Source organism: Chaetodon auriga, chromosome 12 (genome assembly GCF_051107435.1).
Source record: "Chaetodon auriga isolate fChaAug3 chromosome 12, fChaAug3.hap1, whole genome shotgun sequence".
Taxonomy (NCBI): Eukaryota; Metazoa; Chordata; class Actinopteri; order Chaetodontiformes; family Chaetodontidae; genus Chaetodon; species Chaetodon auriga.
Genome location: NC_135085.1, coordinates 14,366,240 through 14,382,297, shown reverse-complemented (window position 1 = coordinate 14,382,297; position 16,058 = coordinate 14,366,240). Strand labels below are relative to the sequence as shown.

At 42.6% G+C, this 16,058-nt stretch overlaps 3 protein-coding genes and 1 long non-coding RNA gene across 6 annotated transcripts; 2 read left to right on the top strand and 2 right to left on the bottom strand.

The window, feature by feature from the left end:
- The first annotated feature begins 246 nt into the window (after positions 1–246).
- bokb (BCL2 family apoptosis regulator BOK b) lies at positions 247–8,490 on the top strand. Its single transcript, XM_076744891.1, has 5 exons — positions 247–495; positions 984–1,324; positions 3,213–3,341; positions 6,515–6,678; positions 7,359–8,490. Exons 2-5 carry the CDS (start codon positions 1,102–1,104, stop codon positions 7,482–7,484), a joined length of 642 nt encoding a protein of 213 aa, XP_076601006.1. The 5' UTR covers positions 247–495; positions 984–1,101; the 3' UTR covers positions 7,485–8,490.
- A 108-nt stretch (positions 8,491–8,598) lies between these two features.
- thap4 (THAP domain containing 4) lies at positions 8,599–12,037 on the bottom strand. 2 transcript variants are annotated; one of them, XM_076744893.1, is made up of 5 exons: positions 11,881–12,037; positions 10,548–10,707; positions 10,089–10,198; positions 9,556–9,659; positions 8,599–9,430 (listed from the first exon to the last, which is right to left on the bottom strand). In XM_076744893.1, the coding sequence occupies exons 1-5, from the start codon at positions 11,903–11,905 to the stop codon at positions 9,314–9,316; spliced, it is 516 nt and encodes a 171-aa protein (XP_076601008.1). In that variant the 5' UTR covers positions 11,906–12,037; the 3' UTR covers positions 8,599–9,313. The 2 variants fall into 2 exon arrangements, with proteins under 2 accessions (XP_076601008.1, XP_076601009.1); XM_076744894.1 differs by having other exon boundaries at positions 10,548–10,701; positions 11,881–12,025.
- LOC143329141 (uncharacterized) lies at positions 11,366–15,767 on the top strand. Of its 2 annotated transcripts, XR_013077867.1 has the most exons (4): positions 11,366–11,449; positions 12,805–13,019; positions 13,153–13,269; positions 15,649–15,767. It is a non-coding gene; the product is annotated as an uncharacterized LOC143329141 (long non-coding RNA). The 2 variants fall into 2 exon arrangements; XR_013077866.1 differs by lacking the exon at positions 11,366–11,449 and having other exon boundaries at positions 12,534–13,019.
- On the bottom strand, positions 12,353–15,900 carry agxtb (alanine--glyoxylate and serine--pyruvate aminotransferase b). Its single transcript, XM_076744890.1, has 11 exons — positions 15,628–15,900; positions 14,956–15,148; positions 14,754–14,818; positions 14,500–14,600; positions 14,336–14,406; positions 14,166–14,250; positions 13,939–14,037; positions 13,662–13,731; positions 13,219–13,314; positions 12,830–12,958; positions 12,353–12,460 (listed from the first exon to the last, which is right to left on the bottom strand). Exons 1-11 carry the CDS (start codon positions 15,898–15,900, stop codon positions 12,353–12,355), a joined length of 1,290 nt encoding a protein of 429 aa, XP_076601005.1.
- Between the last annotated feature and the right edge of the window lie 158 nt (positions 15,901–16,058).

Here is a 16,058-nt window from a genome sequence, read left to right as displayed (position 1 = left end):
TATTTAAAGGATGAGTTTATTTCTCTTCAAAGTATGTCGGGCTAATCCGGCCAGATTTGTGAATGAACACATAGATGCAGTTGATTTCTTTTCCTCTGTGCGCCGCAGTGAGCTTCGTCTCCGTCAGCAGCTGCGAGGCAGGCGTCACACTCCTCCTCCGGGATCTTCCTTACAGTAAAACCAACGCACCCATTGAGCGCCAATGGGAAGGTGGAACAACAGGTAGGCGTCCTCCAACTGCGTCCCTCGGCTCAGTCGGTGCGTTTCGGGGTAGCAAGTGGACCGACTAGACCGGGATCTCTGTTGGACATGAGACTAGAGACAAATCTGCGCCCGGCGGTGCCTTAATGGTCTGAAACGGTTTCTTTTGGGAGCAGAGGAGCTGTTTTCCTCTGACTTTCGGGCTCTTTCGGCTGAGAAACACTACGGACACGCACTGAAAGGCTTTTTGATTAATTAACTGGAGGAGACATCAATGTGGACGCAACCCTGAAGGTGAGCGTCGCTTCTTCTTTGCGCGCAACAGCGGAAATTATCAATAAATCCGTATTCTAGGACATATTTTAAACATTATACTGATGACTCATGCATTTCAAATTAAGATGTTGCTGCCCAAACACCAAAAATATTTCCCTTGTCATCTTGTGGTATCAGCTTGGTGTTGCATAATCTAAGAAGTGTAGCAATATCTTGACTATCCCGCCATGTGACTCACAACGATAACGCCTCCATCATGTTCTTATGTAAGTTTCTGGTGTCTTTTACATTTTGGGTGTCTGTATATGCCCACAGTTGCTCGAAAAGCATGTGGCAACAGCAGGAATGTTGACAATTGAGTCACTTCAAGCTGCTTTCTTGTGCTGATTAAAGGTGTCTTTGTCTCTCTCCCTGTCTTGACAGATACATTTCCAGAACAATTCATACCTTTAAAACTCAGCAATGATATCAAGCTGCCTCTAAATAAGGGCTTCCTTTCCCCACAGCTGCCAGATTGTCTTCACTGTTAAAGTCTGTTCCTCTGGGATAAAGAGAGGACAGACTGAGACACAGCTGATCCAGAGAGGTCAGGCGCTCTCTGACCCAGATCCCCTGCAGGAGGACATGGAGGTCCTGCGGCGGTCCTCCGTGTTTGCTGCAGAGGTCCTGGATGTGTTTGACCGGTCGTTGACTGAGAAGGAGCTGGTGTCCCAGTCTAAAGCCTTGTGCAGAGACTACATACTGTCCAGGCTCAACCAGAATGGACTGGGATGGTCCAAAACTGAACTCAACCTGTCTCCCTCAAACGCAGCGCTCGCGGAGGTGTCTTTAGTGCTTCTCTGTCTTGGTAAGAGAAACCTGCACAAACATTGGTTGAATAAGGGGCCAAATGACATCTTATAGCAACATGTGTGCACATTCAGGGTGTCGTCATTATTTCCTGGTGTACTTGAGCCTCATGTCTTCAGGAGAGCTCAAGTAAGCTGAAGTGGCCACATCACAGTTCATTCTTTGATCTTTGTTCAGTTTGTTCCTGTTGTTCCATTTAACGCTGTAGTTTCTGACAGTTCCCACAGGTGTACCATCAAGCCCTCATGAAGGCATTATCATTTCAGTCTTAATATTTACCATGAAGCTTAAAACATAGTTTAAGCTGAATTCCTTTAACTGGATAAGGCTCAGAGAGTGCAAGCACCAGCAAAGGCTGCACAGTCCTCACTGTTATTATTTATTCCTTGTATAGACAGTAGAGAGATGACAGGATATTAGGGAGAGAGATGCAACAAAGGTCTCTGTCGTAGGACATCGTGGTTGCCTCGGTCTTAACCCCCAACTTTATTTTTAATACAAAGATGAAGATGTGCAGATGTTTTAATCTGCTTTGTGTTTTTCTTGTGGGTCCGGCTCTCAGAAGACACTGAGATGGACAACGATGGAATATATGAGCCAGATGTTTTTCATGTTTGTAAATGCAGTAGTTCATGAGAATTTTTTTTTTTCATATCGTCACCATCTCATAATGTTAGGAAATCTTAAAAAAAAAAAATCCTGAATCCTCAGCTGGGTCCACATCTCTGCCAAAAACTAATCACCGCTTAACTTTCCATCAGATTCCACTGAAATAGTCTCACATGCATTTGAGATCTCCTGCTAGAAATGAAGCGATGGAAATGAAAACACAGCCTCCCTCATGGAGGTAATAACTGGTGCAACATTGCAAGAATTCACAATTAAAAATGTAATCTCTGGACACAAACAGAACTCTACAGTCTAACATGTACTGATCGATTAAACAGTAAATTCTCATCCTGTGAGTTAAGCTGGAAATCCACTGAGAGCTGACTGGTGTGACTGTGATATGATCGCTGTTCTGGGGTCTAAAAAGCAGAGTTTCTGTGTTCTAATCTACTTTTAGATAATAGTAGGCTGAGAACGGAGATGACTCAACAGAGCTGGAGGAGATAAGTGATACCTATAAGAAACTAGACCGAATAACTCCTCAGCCTTTACTCTTAAAATGATTTCCTCATACGACACTGCAGACTGTATATTTCAAGCTGTGATGAGCTGGCTCACTGAAGACAGCAGCTCAAGTGCCCAGCGTACCAGACGGACATGATTTACTTTAACATCCTGACGTCTCTCCAACAGAGGAACAGAATAAATAGTTTGACTGGGCTGAATGTTTGAGTTATATGATAGTTTATACAACCCAGAGCGTTTAAAGTTCCTCTCCTGGCACCGATTTAAACTCATGTCTGTTCCTCAAAATTACAGATTTCGTTTTTTTCCATGAAAAAGTCCCTTCAGGCCTTAAAGTGGCTTAGATGTAACTGCCCCTCTGCCTTCATTTCATATGCACGGGCCTAAATAGCCTTTGACGTGACTACGTTATCATGACATGGAAAACCTCACCTGTGCTGGTGGGTTTGGTTCCTTTGGTATGTGACATATGAAACTCTGGCTGTCATTGGTCCACTGCACTTGGTGTTGACTGCTTATTTCACAGCTCATATGTCCCGCAGCTTATCAAAAAGCGTCCCATGGACATGTTAACCAGGTTAAAAACATTCTTTTCATGTGAGTGGGTTTCTAAATGACTGCTTTAAACTGAATCTGTGTTGGTTTCTGCTTCTTTCATTCAGATTAACGTCTATCTTTCTCACAGACTTCTGATGCTTGTCTCTCTCTCTCTTTTTTTTTTTTTTTGTCTCTTCTCTTCCTCTGTTACCTAGGCGACGAGCTGGAGTGTATACAGCCCAGCTTGTACAGGAACGTGGCGCGGCAACTCAACATTTCTGTTGCCATGGAGACCATGGTTTCAGATGCCTTTATCGGTGTTTCGACAGAGATCTTCTCAACAGGTACGCTGCTGCTGCTGCTGTTGCTGCTGCTGCTGCTGCTGCTGCTGCTGCTGCTGATGATGATGATGTAGCACACTGCACACTGCTGTCCACGGTGGACGCCAAACATGTCGTCTTCAGCCAAAGGAGATCTGCCAGCACAGGAAGTGATTTACACTTCCTCAGTGTCTCAGACTGCTGATGGAGGCAGTTGCTGTGACTAAATAGGTGTGCCTCTGCACTTTCCATCCGGCTCTTTTGGCTGAGAGGTGCTTTCAGGGAGATTGAGTGAGTGTGAATCATACGTAGGTGGAGTGAGACTTCATCTGAAACACTTAATTGCTCCTACAGCTATCCAGAGTCACTAAGTTTAGACACTCTGGCGTTTCCTAAACAAGTTGTACTCATTAGTTTATACTTGGAGGGTGTGGTGTGTTTTCTACAGCACAAATATCTCCCTTGATTTCTAATTTGATAAATACGAACGTAGCCGTGGACGTCAGTATTGTGTCTCTTCAGCTCAGGCTGCCTGATCTGTCTTCTGCCCACTCTTGGTCATGAATCAGGTCTCAGTGTCCTCTTGTAGGTTTCTTGTACCAGGACTCGATCTTCGTTGTAGCCCCTTGTGGTCCTGTGTTGTGACCAGGGTTTTTTAGAACTTTGTGCAGACATTGACAGGTGTTCTAAAACTGTTGGCGATGTCGGTCTGTTGGTCAGTCAGTCCGCCACTTTTTCTGGGACTGAAATATCTTGGAGCCAGTCATCATCAACCTGATGATTGACAGGCTTTTCCTCCAGCGCCACCATGAGGTCAACATTTGTGGTTTTTGAGCAAAATATCTCGGCACCTATTGGATGGATTGAACTGGATGAAATGTGGAGCAGTCGTGAATTGTAATCACTTCAATGATGCTGTAGGTTTTTCGTGTAGCGCCTTCATCACCTCGTCCAGTCTTTTGCAACATTGTGTACTTTGAGTGCTCATTAGCAAATATTAGCATGCCAAGATGGTGGACGTGGTTAACAGGACGCCTGCAAAACATTGGCACGTTTTCTCTTTTGAACATTATCATATTAGCATCGTGAGCATGTTATGCTGATGTTAGCATTTAGCTGTGCCTAAGTACAACCGCACAGAGCTGCTGGCATGGCTGCAGGAGACGGTTTTGTTGTGATGGATGACAAAGGATAAACGTATCCAATGTGCTGCAGTCTATGAAGGATGAAGGAAAGTGAGGCTATATTAAGATGTGTGTATTTATGGCTTGCTGTAATTTCCAGTGGTAGTCTGATATCAGGCATGATACGCTGAGCTGGAACAGGACGACCGGTAAAGTGCACTGCCTCAGAATAGCCATCTTATTTCCTGTTCATGTGCTGTTTAAATGTGATGTGAGTGTACTGTGAACGAATGACAGAACAGAATAAACAGGCTTTACTGTTAATGGTTTCTGGTCAAATCTTTGTTCAGTCTTGGTCTTGAGCGGGTAATGTGGTGTCAGTCTACGTCTTTACTTGGCCAGTTTTAAGGCTCTTTAGGCTGCTTGTCTTCATGGGAACTTGTTTGTGCTGACTCTTGCGCTTGTTTTATGTTATCTTGACAACAAAATTGCTCTGTACACCACCGAAATCCTCTGTTGAGCCTTTTGGGTGGATCCGATGGTCCGACCGCAGTGTGATGCACATCTAAAAACTGGCACCTTCCCAGGAAAGATCAAGAACATGCTCACCTAATATAATTTTCATGCTTATGTTCTGGCAAATCTTGTGCTTGTTTTGACGTCACTGGTGTGCAATTTTTGGAAGCGGCGTGGGATTCCTCCTGAAGAATAACAAACGAGTGAACCCGGGCTGCCCTAGCCTTCTGGGATGGCTTGAAACCTGGATATAAATAGAACAGTGCATCTAGGTTTGTTTTTCCTGCTGTCCGGAATTTGTTTTATAACTGCCGACTGAGCTTTTTGTCATTCCTTATTATGACTGCAAGGGCTTAACATGGATCTAGGGACCAAAGAAATGATCTCTCCAATGACTCTACGTGTCATAACCACATACTTTTTTGGAAGCGGTTTAGCGTCCATCTGTACTGTGGTCTCCCTCGGTACAACCAGCATGCCTTGTCTCCTCGATCTATCTTTGCCTGCCTCCCACTTCTGTTCTTTCTCTTTCCACCCTCCTCTCCTCCAGCATTATCCTTGACAATCTTGTCTCTATTCTTGGCCTGCTTCTCAGTAGGGAGTGAGACGTGACGTACTCTGACAGCTTCCGTGGATGGTTATCTCGTTTAAGCTTGCCCAGAGCTCAATCCCCTTATAGCCACAGTCAGACGCTGTAGGTCAGCTCTGAGAAACAGTCATGACAATACAAGCCGGCCTAAGGAGGCTAATGCCATTAGGCCGGGCACCCCATCACTGATGGTCATTATAACAATCCCTGCTGCCCTGGAAACTCTACCTAGATATGACCGGATGCCCTTAATTACCTGGCTGGATTGTTTAGGTAGATGATGAAGAATTGGCCTTTTTCAGCTTTGTGACTCTCGATTGCTTCTTCGTGGTGAACGCAGAATCATTTCCTGAGCCTTCTGACCTCCCCACAGTAGAAACTGCGTCAGTCTTCACCCACCTCTCCGCAAAGGCAGCACAGTTTCACCCTTGTTAATTTACAGCTGCTGCGGTAAGACACGCTATCAGCTACATTAACACAAATGCACTGGTTTGTTGACTTATTTAGAGTTTATTTCAGTACAAGGTCCACCGACTGGCCCACATGCTTCGTGTCAGGTCACAGAATGTGTAACAGGCTTTGCGTGAAGAGAAACGATGGAGGAGATGGGTGTTAAGTCTTGAGAACAGGAAAGGAGAGTTTATGCAGGGATAAATATGGCAGTTTATTTATTGATTCCGGTCAGGAAATTCGGCCACCGTGGAGGCTTGAAGATCAAATTTCCTGACTAAAAAGTGTGATTTTTTTTTTTCTTCTCACTTATCAAACCACTGCTCTGTGACTGCAAGAAATAAATCAATATCAGCTTGAATAGCTGAAGCTTAAAGGTCCCCTCCAGACAGGTTTTAAAGCCTAGAAAAATACTCAGCTTTGACTAATAATTTGTGTCTCATATGGTTTTTCCACAAAAATTCAGTTGCCACCTTAAATGAATCATAACCCAGTAATGTCTGTTTCTTTGGGTGTAGGTATAACATGGGGTAAGGTGGTCTCCATGTATGCAGTAGCCGGAGCCCTGGCAGTGGACTGCGTCAGACAAGGCCATCCGAGCACCGTTCACATCCTGGTGGACAGTCTAGGCCAGTTTGTCCGCAAGTTTCTGGTGCAATGGTTGAAGAGACGGGGAGGATGGGTAAGTGACCGCTGCTGGAGCCGATGTGCCAAAACTCAAGGTGGCTTGAGGTCATGGTGTGTGAGCAGCATTGTGAGGAAATGGGACAATAATATAAGAAATAATGTTTCTCGTGTCTTTTCTTTCTCTGATTTCTGCATCATTAATGCTGCTGTGTGATTAGTGTTGGTGGGACATTGTGGGGAAACGTGACATTTAAACAAACTGATGTTCTAGAGTGCAGCGAGATGACAGATTTTCTTTGTTATCTTGCTTATGGATCAGAGCTCAGTTTGCTTTCACAAGCGCTGATAGAGATTGAGTAGTTACATAAGATCTGATTGTCGCTCTTCCTAATGTGTATACTGTTGGCTGCCTGTTGGCTGATCTGATGCAAAGATTTGCAGTGGGTAATACTTATTTCCTGCCCCCTCCTAGTTAAGGAACAGCAAAAAAATGAATTTTTAGATACAGAACTTACTGAGGTTTCGTTATGCTTGACTAAAATAAGAGGTTTTATCTGTTTGACATACTTGAAATGTGTTTGCTCAAAGCTAATTCTGAAAATAAAATTAGTTTCATTGAGGCAGAGCTCCCAACGGAAACTCTTTGCTAGAGAATTGCATCTGTTTCCTTTCATGATATTTGTATTTGGCTAAAAATAAGTTAGTAAAACGTCAATTTCAATTTCCTTCTTTCAGGCGGAGATCACAAAGTGTGTGGTGAAGAAGGATCTCACCCCTGAACACCACTGGCTGTCCTCCACCATTGAGTCCTTGAAGTACTTCCTCACCACAATGTACGTCTACATCATGAAGGAACCGTGAACAGCTGAGACAGTGCGCACAGGAGTCATCATCATCATCATCATCATCATTATTGTTGGATATGCGGGATTGAAATCTCAGACTTGTCAGTAAACGTTGGGAGATGGCCACTGTGCCTGATGGGGACTGAGCCTGCCAGCAGATCAGTCTGTCGCTGCACGGCATCAACAAATGTTTCATCAGCATCATGTCTGTGTTATCTCGCTGTCAGATGACTCTGTGAGTGATTACCCTTCATCCAAAGAGTAGTCACAGTGATATTTCAGAGCTAAAATGGAACAAGCTTGTGTCATTCCACCTCTTCTCCGTGTTGTCGCACTGCTTACGTCAGCGCAGTGAACCAGGCTTCTCCAGTGCTGTAACTGTAATGTATGATGGTGTTCAGGTTGAATGTGAGCAACGGGAGGCTGTTTGCACTCCTCAGATAAAGTTTTGCTGCTTTCATGTGATGTTTGTCTCAGAAAATATGCCTGAAGGAGCAACGAAGGCGAAAGCCATGTTTGAAATGATGCTCAGCAGGCTGGGTTTAGTCAGAGTGATACCAGGTGGCATCAACTGCTTGCACTTCTTGGGTTGCATTTACACTATTGTTCTTTACCAAAGCACAAACAGTGTCTCTTTCCAAATATGATCCAAAACTTTGTAACCCATTAAACTTTCTGCTGCAACTTTAGACATCGCTGACTATGAAATGTTGGGTCTCGTTTTGCCCATTTTTGGCCAAAGACCTTAAGGACAGAGGAGTGGTACATACTGCATCCACATATTTTGGTGGTACTGAGTTCCCTTTTTAATCTGTAAATAGTTTATTTATGATTTTATTTTTTTATTTTCACTGAGACTTTAACAATTGACGCCACAGCAGTATAAAGGCCGGCGCTATGACGGCTCTTCAGGATGATTGTGTGGTATGCTTGATGGTTGTTTTCACAGTGTTCACAGTGTTAATTTATAAATGTCAGTCTGAGCGTTTTTTTAAAAATACATAATAAACTTCAAATCTTCACCCTTGTACTTATTATGCTGATTATTTTATGATAGTTTATCCTGCTACATTAAACCCACAATGACAGAACAACAAGCTTGGAATAAGTGAAGACAAAAGAAAAACAAATAGCTGAAATAACTTTAATTTCTATTTCTATGTGTGAACCTGAACCTGACTGAAAGGCATGAAGGAAACTCTTTCAATCTCAAAGGTTTGACAATCACAATAACAACCAGTGTAAGAACAACTCTCTTTACTTCATGCTTTTGATCTAATAATAATGCAATCAAAGATATGAGGACAGCATACTTAACATTAATACAGCTACAAGATTAAATATTTGAACAATAAATACTGAGTTAATTTAGATTAAAGGTTCCTTGTGGAGTTTTTGAAACATTTTTCAATGAGTGGGTCCCAAGTGATGCGGTACACAATGGTTTCACACTACTCCACTGATCTACGTGGGGTGGTAATGTGCCAGCAAAGGCAGGAAATAACAAGACTGCAAGCTAGTTAACATGGATGTAAACAAAGCACGATTTAAAATACTTTGCAAAGAGGACGAAAATGCACTTGACACATTTGTTAAACCTCGCAGACAGACATAATGCGTGGCGGTGAGTAAGACTGAAGGTAAACATAACTTTGTTTACATGAGAACTCTACAGGGCCCCTTTAATTTTTTTTTTTAATCTGACAGTAACATTAACTCTTAGTACATCTGTCTGTTTATAGTATCTGACTCAACAGTGATTATTGATCAAGCCTTTTTTTTAGCAGCATTTATCTCTCCAGACCAAAGCATTTCTATGTACAATAAGTCTACAAGTCTGTTGGGTCAAGATGACCGACGGTAGATGATGTGCAAGTGCTGCATCAGTGCCTGGTTGTCTGTTGCCATGGAAACTGTCTGCTCCAGCCTCCCATCTGGTCGCAGCTGAAACACTCTAGAAATCTGAGAGATGGAAAAGAGCAGGCGAGGTCGATGGTACAACAGCAGGGGAAAAAGTAACAAAGTAATTAACACTCAATCACCGCTGAGGATGAGAGCATGGCGTGCCATCAGAGAGTCAGCTCTACCTGCTGTACATGCGGCTCCCTGGCGAAAGAGATTCTAGCCAGCGCCTGGCTCTGCAGGTTCAGCTGCTGTGCTGTCAGCTCTCCCTCCTCAATCTCCACCAGACCTGAATGAAAAGACACAATGGACTCAAGACATGTGAAGTGTGCATGTGTAGCCATTATTAAATTTATATTATATTTATATTTTATCAAAGCAAGAAGGTCTTAAAATGTACATTTCAACTTGTTTTATAAGAAAGACAAGCAAAACACAGCAAAAGAGGTACGTGTAATTGCCAAATATTCATGTTTCTGCATCATGTTTCTCTGCGATATGCTTGCACGATGGCCCTGAGTCACATCTAATAAGATCAATGCACAATACATTGTGAAAAACATTTGATATATTCACATTAAGAACTGATTGCCCCAGAAAATCCTTCACATACCCAGCCCTGCACATGTGGAATGACCCTTTCAACATATTCAAGAAATACAAGTGGGAGCCTGGTGACTAAAAACAAAACTACCTCCAGCGACATGAAGGTAACTACCTGAGTTCTGTGCGATGATGAATGCCACTCTGTTGGTTCCCGGCTGCATTCGAATGAAGCCACACTCCCTGTGCAGAGGCTTCTTAGTCTCTGCATGGAAGGCGCTGAACCTGTTAAACACCATAACAGTGAGGAAACAGCTGGAGAATGCCCACAGGGTCTCAAAACAACAGGAATCAGGACCAGTTTTTACTTTAGTACTGACACAGACACACACCAGTTTAACATATTTGGGCTCAGGTTGAATAATAAATACTAGACACTGACAGTGTTTCCTTCACTACAACCGAGTGTCATTCATGAAAATCTTTTGACGGGCGAACTGTTTGGGCTGGTATTGCTCTGCTTGCACGATTTCCACTGTGTTGATTGATCATAAAGTTGAATTAAAACCTCTTTTACGAGCAAATTCAGTGTTAATTTCATCTGTAGAGTCTGATTGCTCATGGAGTAACCTACATAAAGTTGATGACGGGTTGTCCCACATGGCTGAAGGTCAGTGTCTCTGTGTAGCGGAAAGGTTTTATGGTCGGAAAACAGCCCTCCCCAGGTTCATCTGACTCCCAGGTACCCAGAAGCCAGTCTAGAGGCAGGAGGACTGGGTTCAACTCCACTGATTCTAGAACAGACAAACAGTTTATGCTGCATGATCATGAATCTTCCAAATGTAATCCATATGCTTACACAACTACCCTAATATTAGTTAACATAAATAGGATAAACAAACCTAACCAGAAAAACCAAAAGTACATACAAAGCACATAGCCATACAAAAAAAGTGACCGCCTCTACAAATGATACAAAAAATGTTAAGACATATCTTTCAACTTTCTCCCACTTTATCATGCCCTTTCTTTTCCTTTTCTTTTTTATTTAAATGTATATATTTATTTATTCTGAAGTGTATTGCACTCTAAATCTCACAGTTATTAGATTCTGTCATTTCTTATTATGTAAAGCATTTTGTGTTGCATTTTATGCATGAATTGAACTAGAGAAATAAAGATTATTATTATTATTATTATTATTATTATTAATAATAATAATAATAATAATAATAATAAAACATTGACTCATAATACAGTATCTTGCTGAAAAACAAACAAAAAACCGAGGGTTAGTACTTCATACATCCCACTTTGGTTATGAAAGCAGAGTGTGGCGCTACCACAGCTTCACCTCTAGGTGGCAGTAAAGCTGCAGTGTGCGCGAAATTTGGAAGAAACCCGAAGAAGACCATTCTGCACAAAACGCAGAGGAAGGTGCCTACTTTAGATTGCATTCATGTGATTATTAGAAAACTTTTCAGACAAGACGCAGTTAACATAGCATCACTTCTGTATCGATCGCCGATCACAAAAGTACGACTCATATTTTCACTCAGCATACAAACAGCTGAATATGTCCGGTGGTGGCTGCAAGTTGTTTATTATCACAGAAGCTAATGTTTGCTAACGTACTTGTGTTGTGTCGGCTGTCGATCGCTAGCCAATTTAAATATAAATTACTTGCACCATATTTCTCCGAAAATCCCAGTCAACGCTAGACTTGAGTTGGACGTAAAAAGGGCTACAGACATACTTGAGGACACATTTTACGGTTACACTTTGACAATATACAACACATTATTTAGCTAAAAGCTACTAGATACGGATAAGTGACGTTAGCTAACCTATGAATCCAGGGTTGGTCGTTAGCTTCTGAGCGTGACATTGTAACGTTAGCGAGCTAGCTCCTACAGATGACATTGGTTCATTAATTCTCGTTAATGTAAAATTAACAATCGTCTTACCTGTATTGCTTACTGGACACGCCATTATTAAATGAAACTTCAGTCAAACGAGTATAAATGCATAAATTTGGACGAAAGTACAAGATTAAATATCACTAAATTAATCGTTGAACTGCGACAGAGTTGATCCAGTATGACAGTCAGAGCAGGGAATCATGGGAATTGTAGTTTGGACAGTTTGGCATTCCAGATATTTAAAAAAAATTGAACAAATGTGAGAGATGCTAACGTTTATACGATTTTGCAGCTGTTTCTAAAATAATTATCATACACAGAGACAGAACAAGTGTTTGACAAAATAAAGTACACTTTATTGACATCTTTCTCTGCAGTTAGCATGGCCCATGCGACAGTACCTGCTCCTTTATTTGAAAACTCACCTACTTACACAAGAGAGGCACGTGGCCAGTGTTTTCTAAAATCTCTGCAGTCAAAAGCACAGACAAAATCCTGAAATTTTTGCACTGGTCTCTTAAGCCTTGCTCTTTTTGCAGTTCTTGAGAGCATCTGCCAAGGCATGCAGTGCCATGTCAGCATTAGCCTTTTCACAGTTGTATCCCATCAATCCGATCCTCATCACCTAATGAAAAGAGAGGTACAGTACATCAGAGCCTGCAGTGACTCAGCAGCATGATTCAGAGAGCTGTAAAGACACCAAACTGATGACTTGTTTCAACTGTTGAAATTGGTTTGGTCTGGAAGTCTGGTTTATTTAGTATTCTAGTGGGACTGACGGTGGCTGTTATTTCTCATGGAACATTATTATATCCAGGACTGTTTGCCTTTGTTAAGCATTTATTTTAGGGAAAATGAAAACATCACCCTCTGCTGCTGGCATGCTGAGATTCATGGTCACATCTAGAACAGCTATCACACAGGTCAGCTGATGACTACGACAATAACGCTAAAGGCATACATTTACAGGGATGAGATACCAGCAGCAACTTACCATGTCGATGGAAGGGCCCAGGCCTCCAGTCATCTCCATCTGGTGGTGTTTCATGATGTAGGCCAGCAACTCCCTCCACTCGTAGCCATCAGGGATGGCAATGGTGGTGACGGAGGGAAGCCTCAAGTCCTGCAGGACATGTCAAAAAGTGTCTGTGGTCACAATGGGGCAACACCTATGAGGAATGCTGGTCAGTTGTAGAGCTACACAAACAGGCTTGTGTCTGTGCAGTGCTACAGACTGTGATACTGATTATTTGTGTGTATTATATATGTATCTTCTTGTTCAGTGTTGTTTATCCTTTTTAATTTATTGTCTTGCAGGAAAGCTCTTTGGGGTCCTTCTGCACAAAACACCCAACATGTTGTTTTGCTGTATGTCTGCCTCACCCGTTCAGGGATGAAGAGCTTGAGACCCAAGTCTTCCAGTCCTCTGTATAGGTACGCTGCCACCTCCTTGTGTTTCCTCCAGGACTCTTCCAGCCCCTAGAGGGAGACAAAGATCATCAGAATTATATGACAATCAGACAAGAACTAGGAGAGGGACTGTACAAACACAATTCAGAGAGCAGTGTCCATTTTCTCCCACTATGAAATTGCTGCTTCCTCCTCATTTGAGATGTAAAGGTTGACATATTGCTGCCAATAAAAGTGATTGGCTAATTACAGGCAAAAAAAATCTAAATTAATATGAATGTGCTGACATAAAGAGGGTTTTGACAGGTATACTGTGAATGTAAATAATTGTAAAGACAACATAAGGATAATAATTCTAGATGCTGTGAATGTTTTTCAGTCAAGTATCTACAAAAAGTGGTGAAATGTCCCTTTACCCTCTCAGCAAGAATTGCCAGACTCTCTCTCAGGGCGAAGAATCCAGAGACTGGACCAGTGTGGTGGTATCTAAAACCCAGAGCACACGTGATGGCGTGTTATTCTTATACCAAACACTGTTGTTATAGACTGATATCAACTTTTCCAGCACAACGAAGCTTAAGCTTAAATAAAAAAATGAATGCAAACCTCTGATTTTTTTAGATCGTCTACACAAGTCACAGTCCCGGTTAAAGTAAGGTTTAGGTGGTATGAAGAGAATAATAATGCACTTACATTCTGGCTGGTTTGCCATCACAACCCCAGTAGTTGGACAAATGTGTCATGTCCAAGAGGTAGGATACTGGTTTTGTTTTCCTGTTAAACATCTTGTGGCTGTGAGGGGTAACACAGAGACAAGGAGATGCCTGCTTCAATGACTTCCTGGTGTCATTTTTTATGCAGATGCAATAACTCGGGACTTAAATATGGAACATGCATGGAAACACCCCGCACAGTCTTACCATGCTCTCTCGTTAAAGGAGATGGGTGCTGTGCCAGGAGGTGCATTCAGAGCCTTCTGAGAACCAGTGTACAGGATGTCAATATCTGGGAGTGCAATAAGAGGGAGGTTATATCACACACAAGGACATGGTAACAGGTGATAGAATTGAATCCTTCATCTCTGTCTTACTTTGTTTGTCCATGAAAATTGGTGCTGCACCAAGAGATGCAACTGTGTCAACCAGGAAGAGGCAGTTATGCCTGAAGGAGATATGACAGTAAGAGTGAGAAATAGGACATTGTAGTTGGTAATTACGTAAAAATTGTGCATCATATGGTGTGTTTAAGGCTCACTTTCTGCAGATGTCTCCAATACCGTCTACTGGATGACAGAGACCAGCAGAAGACTCTCCATGTGTGAGGAAAAACAGGACAGGCTTGTGTTTCTCTACGGCCTACAGAAAGACATACGAAGGAGTTTAATGGCAGATGTGCTGTCCTTACCGATAGTCTAAGTGATTATGTTTCAGCCATAGTTATGGATTACTGAACGCTTAATTATAGTATCTTCAGTAAGTTATGGGCTGGCTCAGAGACATTGTGCCTACCTGCTCAATTTCCTTATTGCTGAAATACCCTCCAGGTGTTTTTACCATTCTATGTACATTGGCACCTAAAGATTGAAAATGTTTATGATCATTTGAGATAAGTGGACGGTATGAAGATAAAGTGCACAGTCAGGGATAAAAGTAGTTTATCTTCTCTGGAGACCCAGCGACTGCGTGCGTAAAACCGTGCGTAAAGACGTACCCATTCTTTCTGCAATTTCTGCAACGCGCTCTCCCCAGATTCCGTTGATGGCCACGAGCACGCTCTCTCCGGGCTCCACCGTATTGAACACAGCACACTCCATGGCCGCGTGCCCGGAGCCGCTCATAGACAAAGTCATGTTGTTCTCTGTCTGAAAGGCGTACTGGATCCCTTGTTTGATGTCGTCCATGATCTAAGAAGCACAGTAAAACATTACGTTGTAGCCTATTTTATCATGTGTTGTCACTAAGTATTTTCAGTGATTTCAGTAGATGGGTGCAAGGAAGCCAGTGTGCGATCACGCACAAACTATCGATCTTTGAACCTATGCAAATGTTTATTTTGTCTGTTTACTGAGAATGTTGAATTGTTAACACGAACAGTTTGTATACCAGAACAGTTTTACGTTGAATTCGGTTTGATAAAGAAATTAAAGATAAATTTACAATTTCAATTTTGCTCAAGCAAAATAAATACTATTACTACAAAGTTATTATGTAATATTAGTACTCAAAAGTACTGAAAGTAATAATGAAGTATTCCAAGTTTTACTTAAGAGTAGCCACAAGACACGAAATTCATATGCGCCTCGAAGTTCTACTCAAGTTCAGTATTTGAGTAAAAATGCTTATTTCCACCTTAGAATTAATTATAAATCTTCAAAGCGTTTACCATATACATTTCTGGATGCAGGTGACCAATGATCGGCTTGGACCCTGCAGCTAAGATACGTGGAGGAACGTTTGAGGGTCCTGGTCCGAATAGGTAACGCAGTGGAGCCTCCAGCGGCCGGAGCATGCATGCAGGCGGCGGGATGGTGACGGAGGACATGGATCGGTCCAGTCGCTGCAGCAGGGGCGCGCTCCTAGCGGCCAGCGGACTGTCGAGGGCCGCTGCCTGCTGGGCGAACAGCACGCTCCGGCTGAACAAAGCCCGCTGCATCATGGCAGGTGTCCTGGTTCCCGAGAAGCCTGCACCGAGTGAGACAGGGGGACTGAACCTGACTGTGAGGTCTGGGTGAAGATTTAAACAGGTCTTTGACCTGTGGGCCACGGGGCGGGGTGCGTCCCCTTGTTGCCAAGTCTGCCCTTGACTTCAGGTCA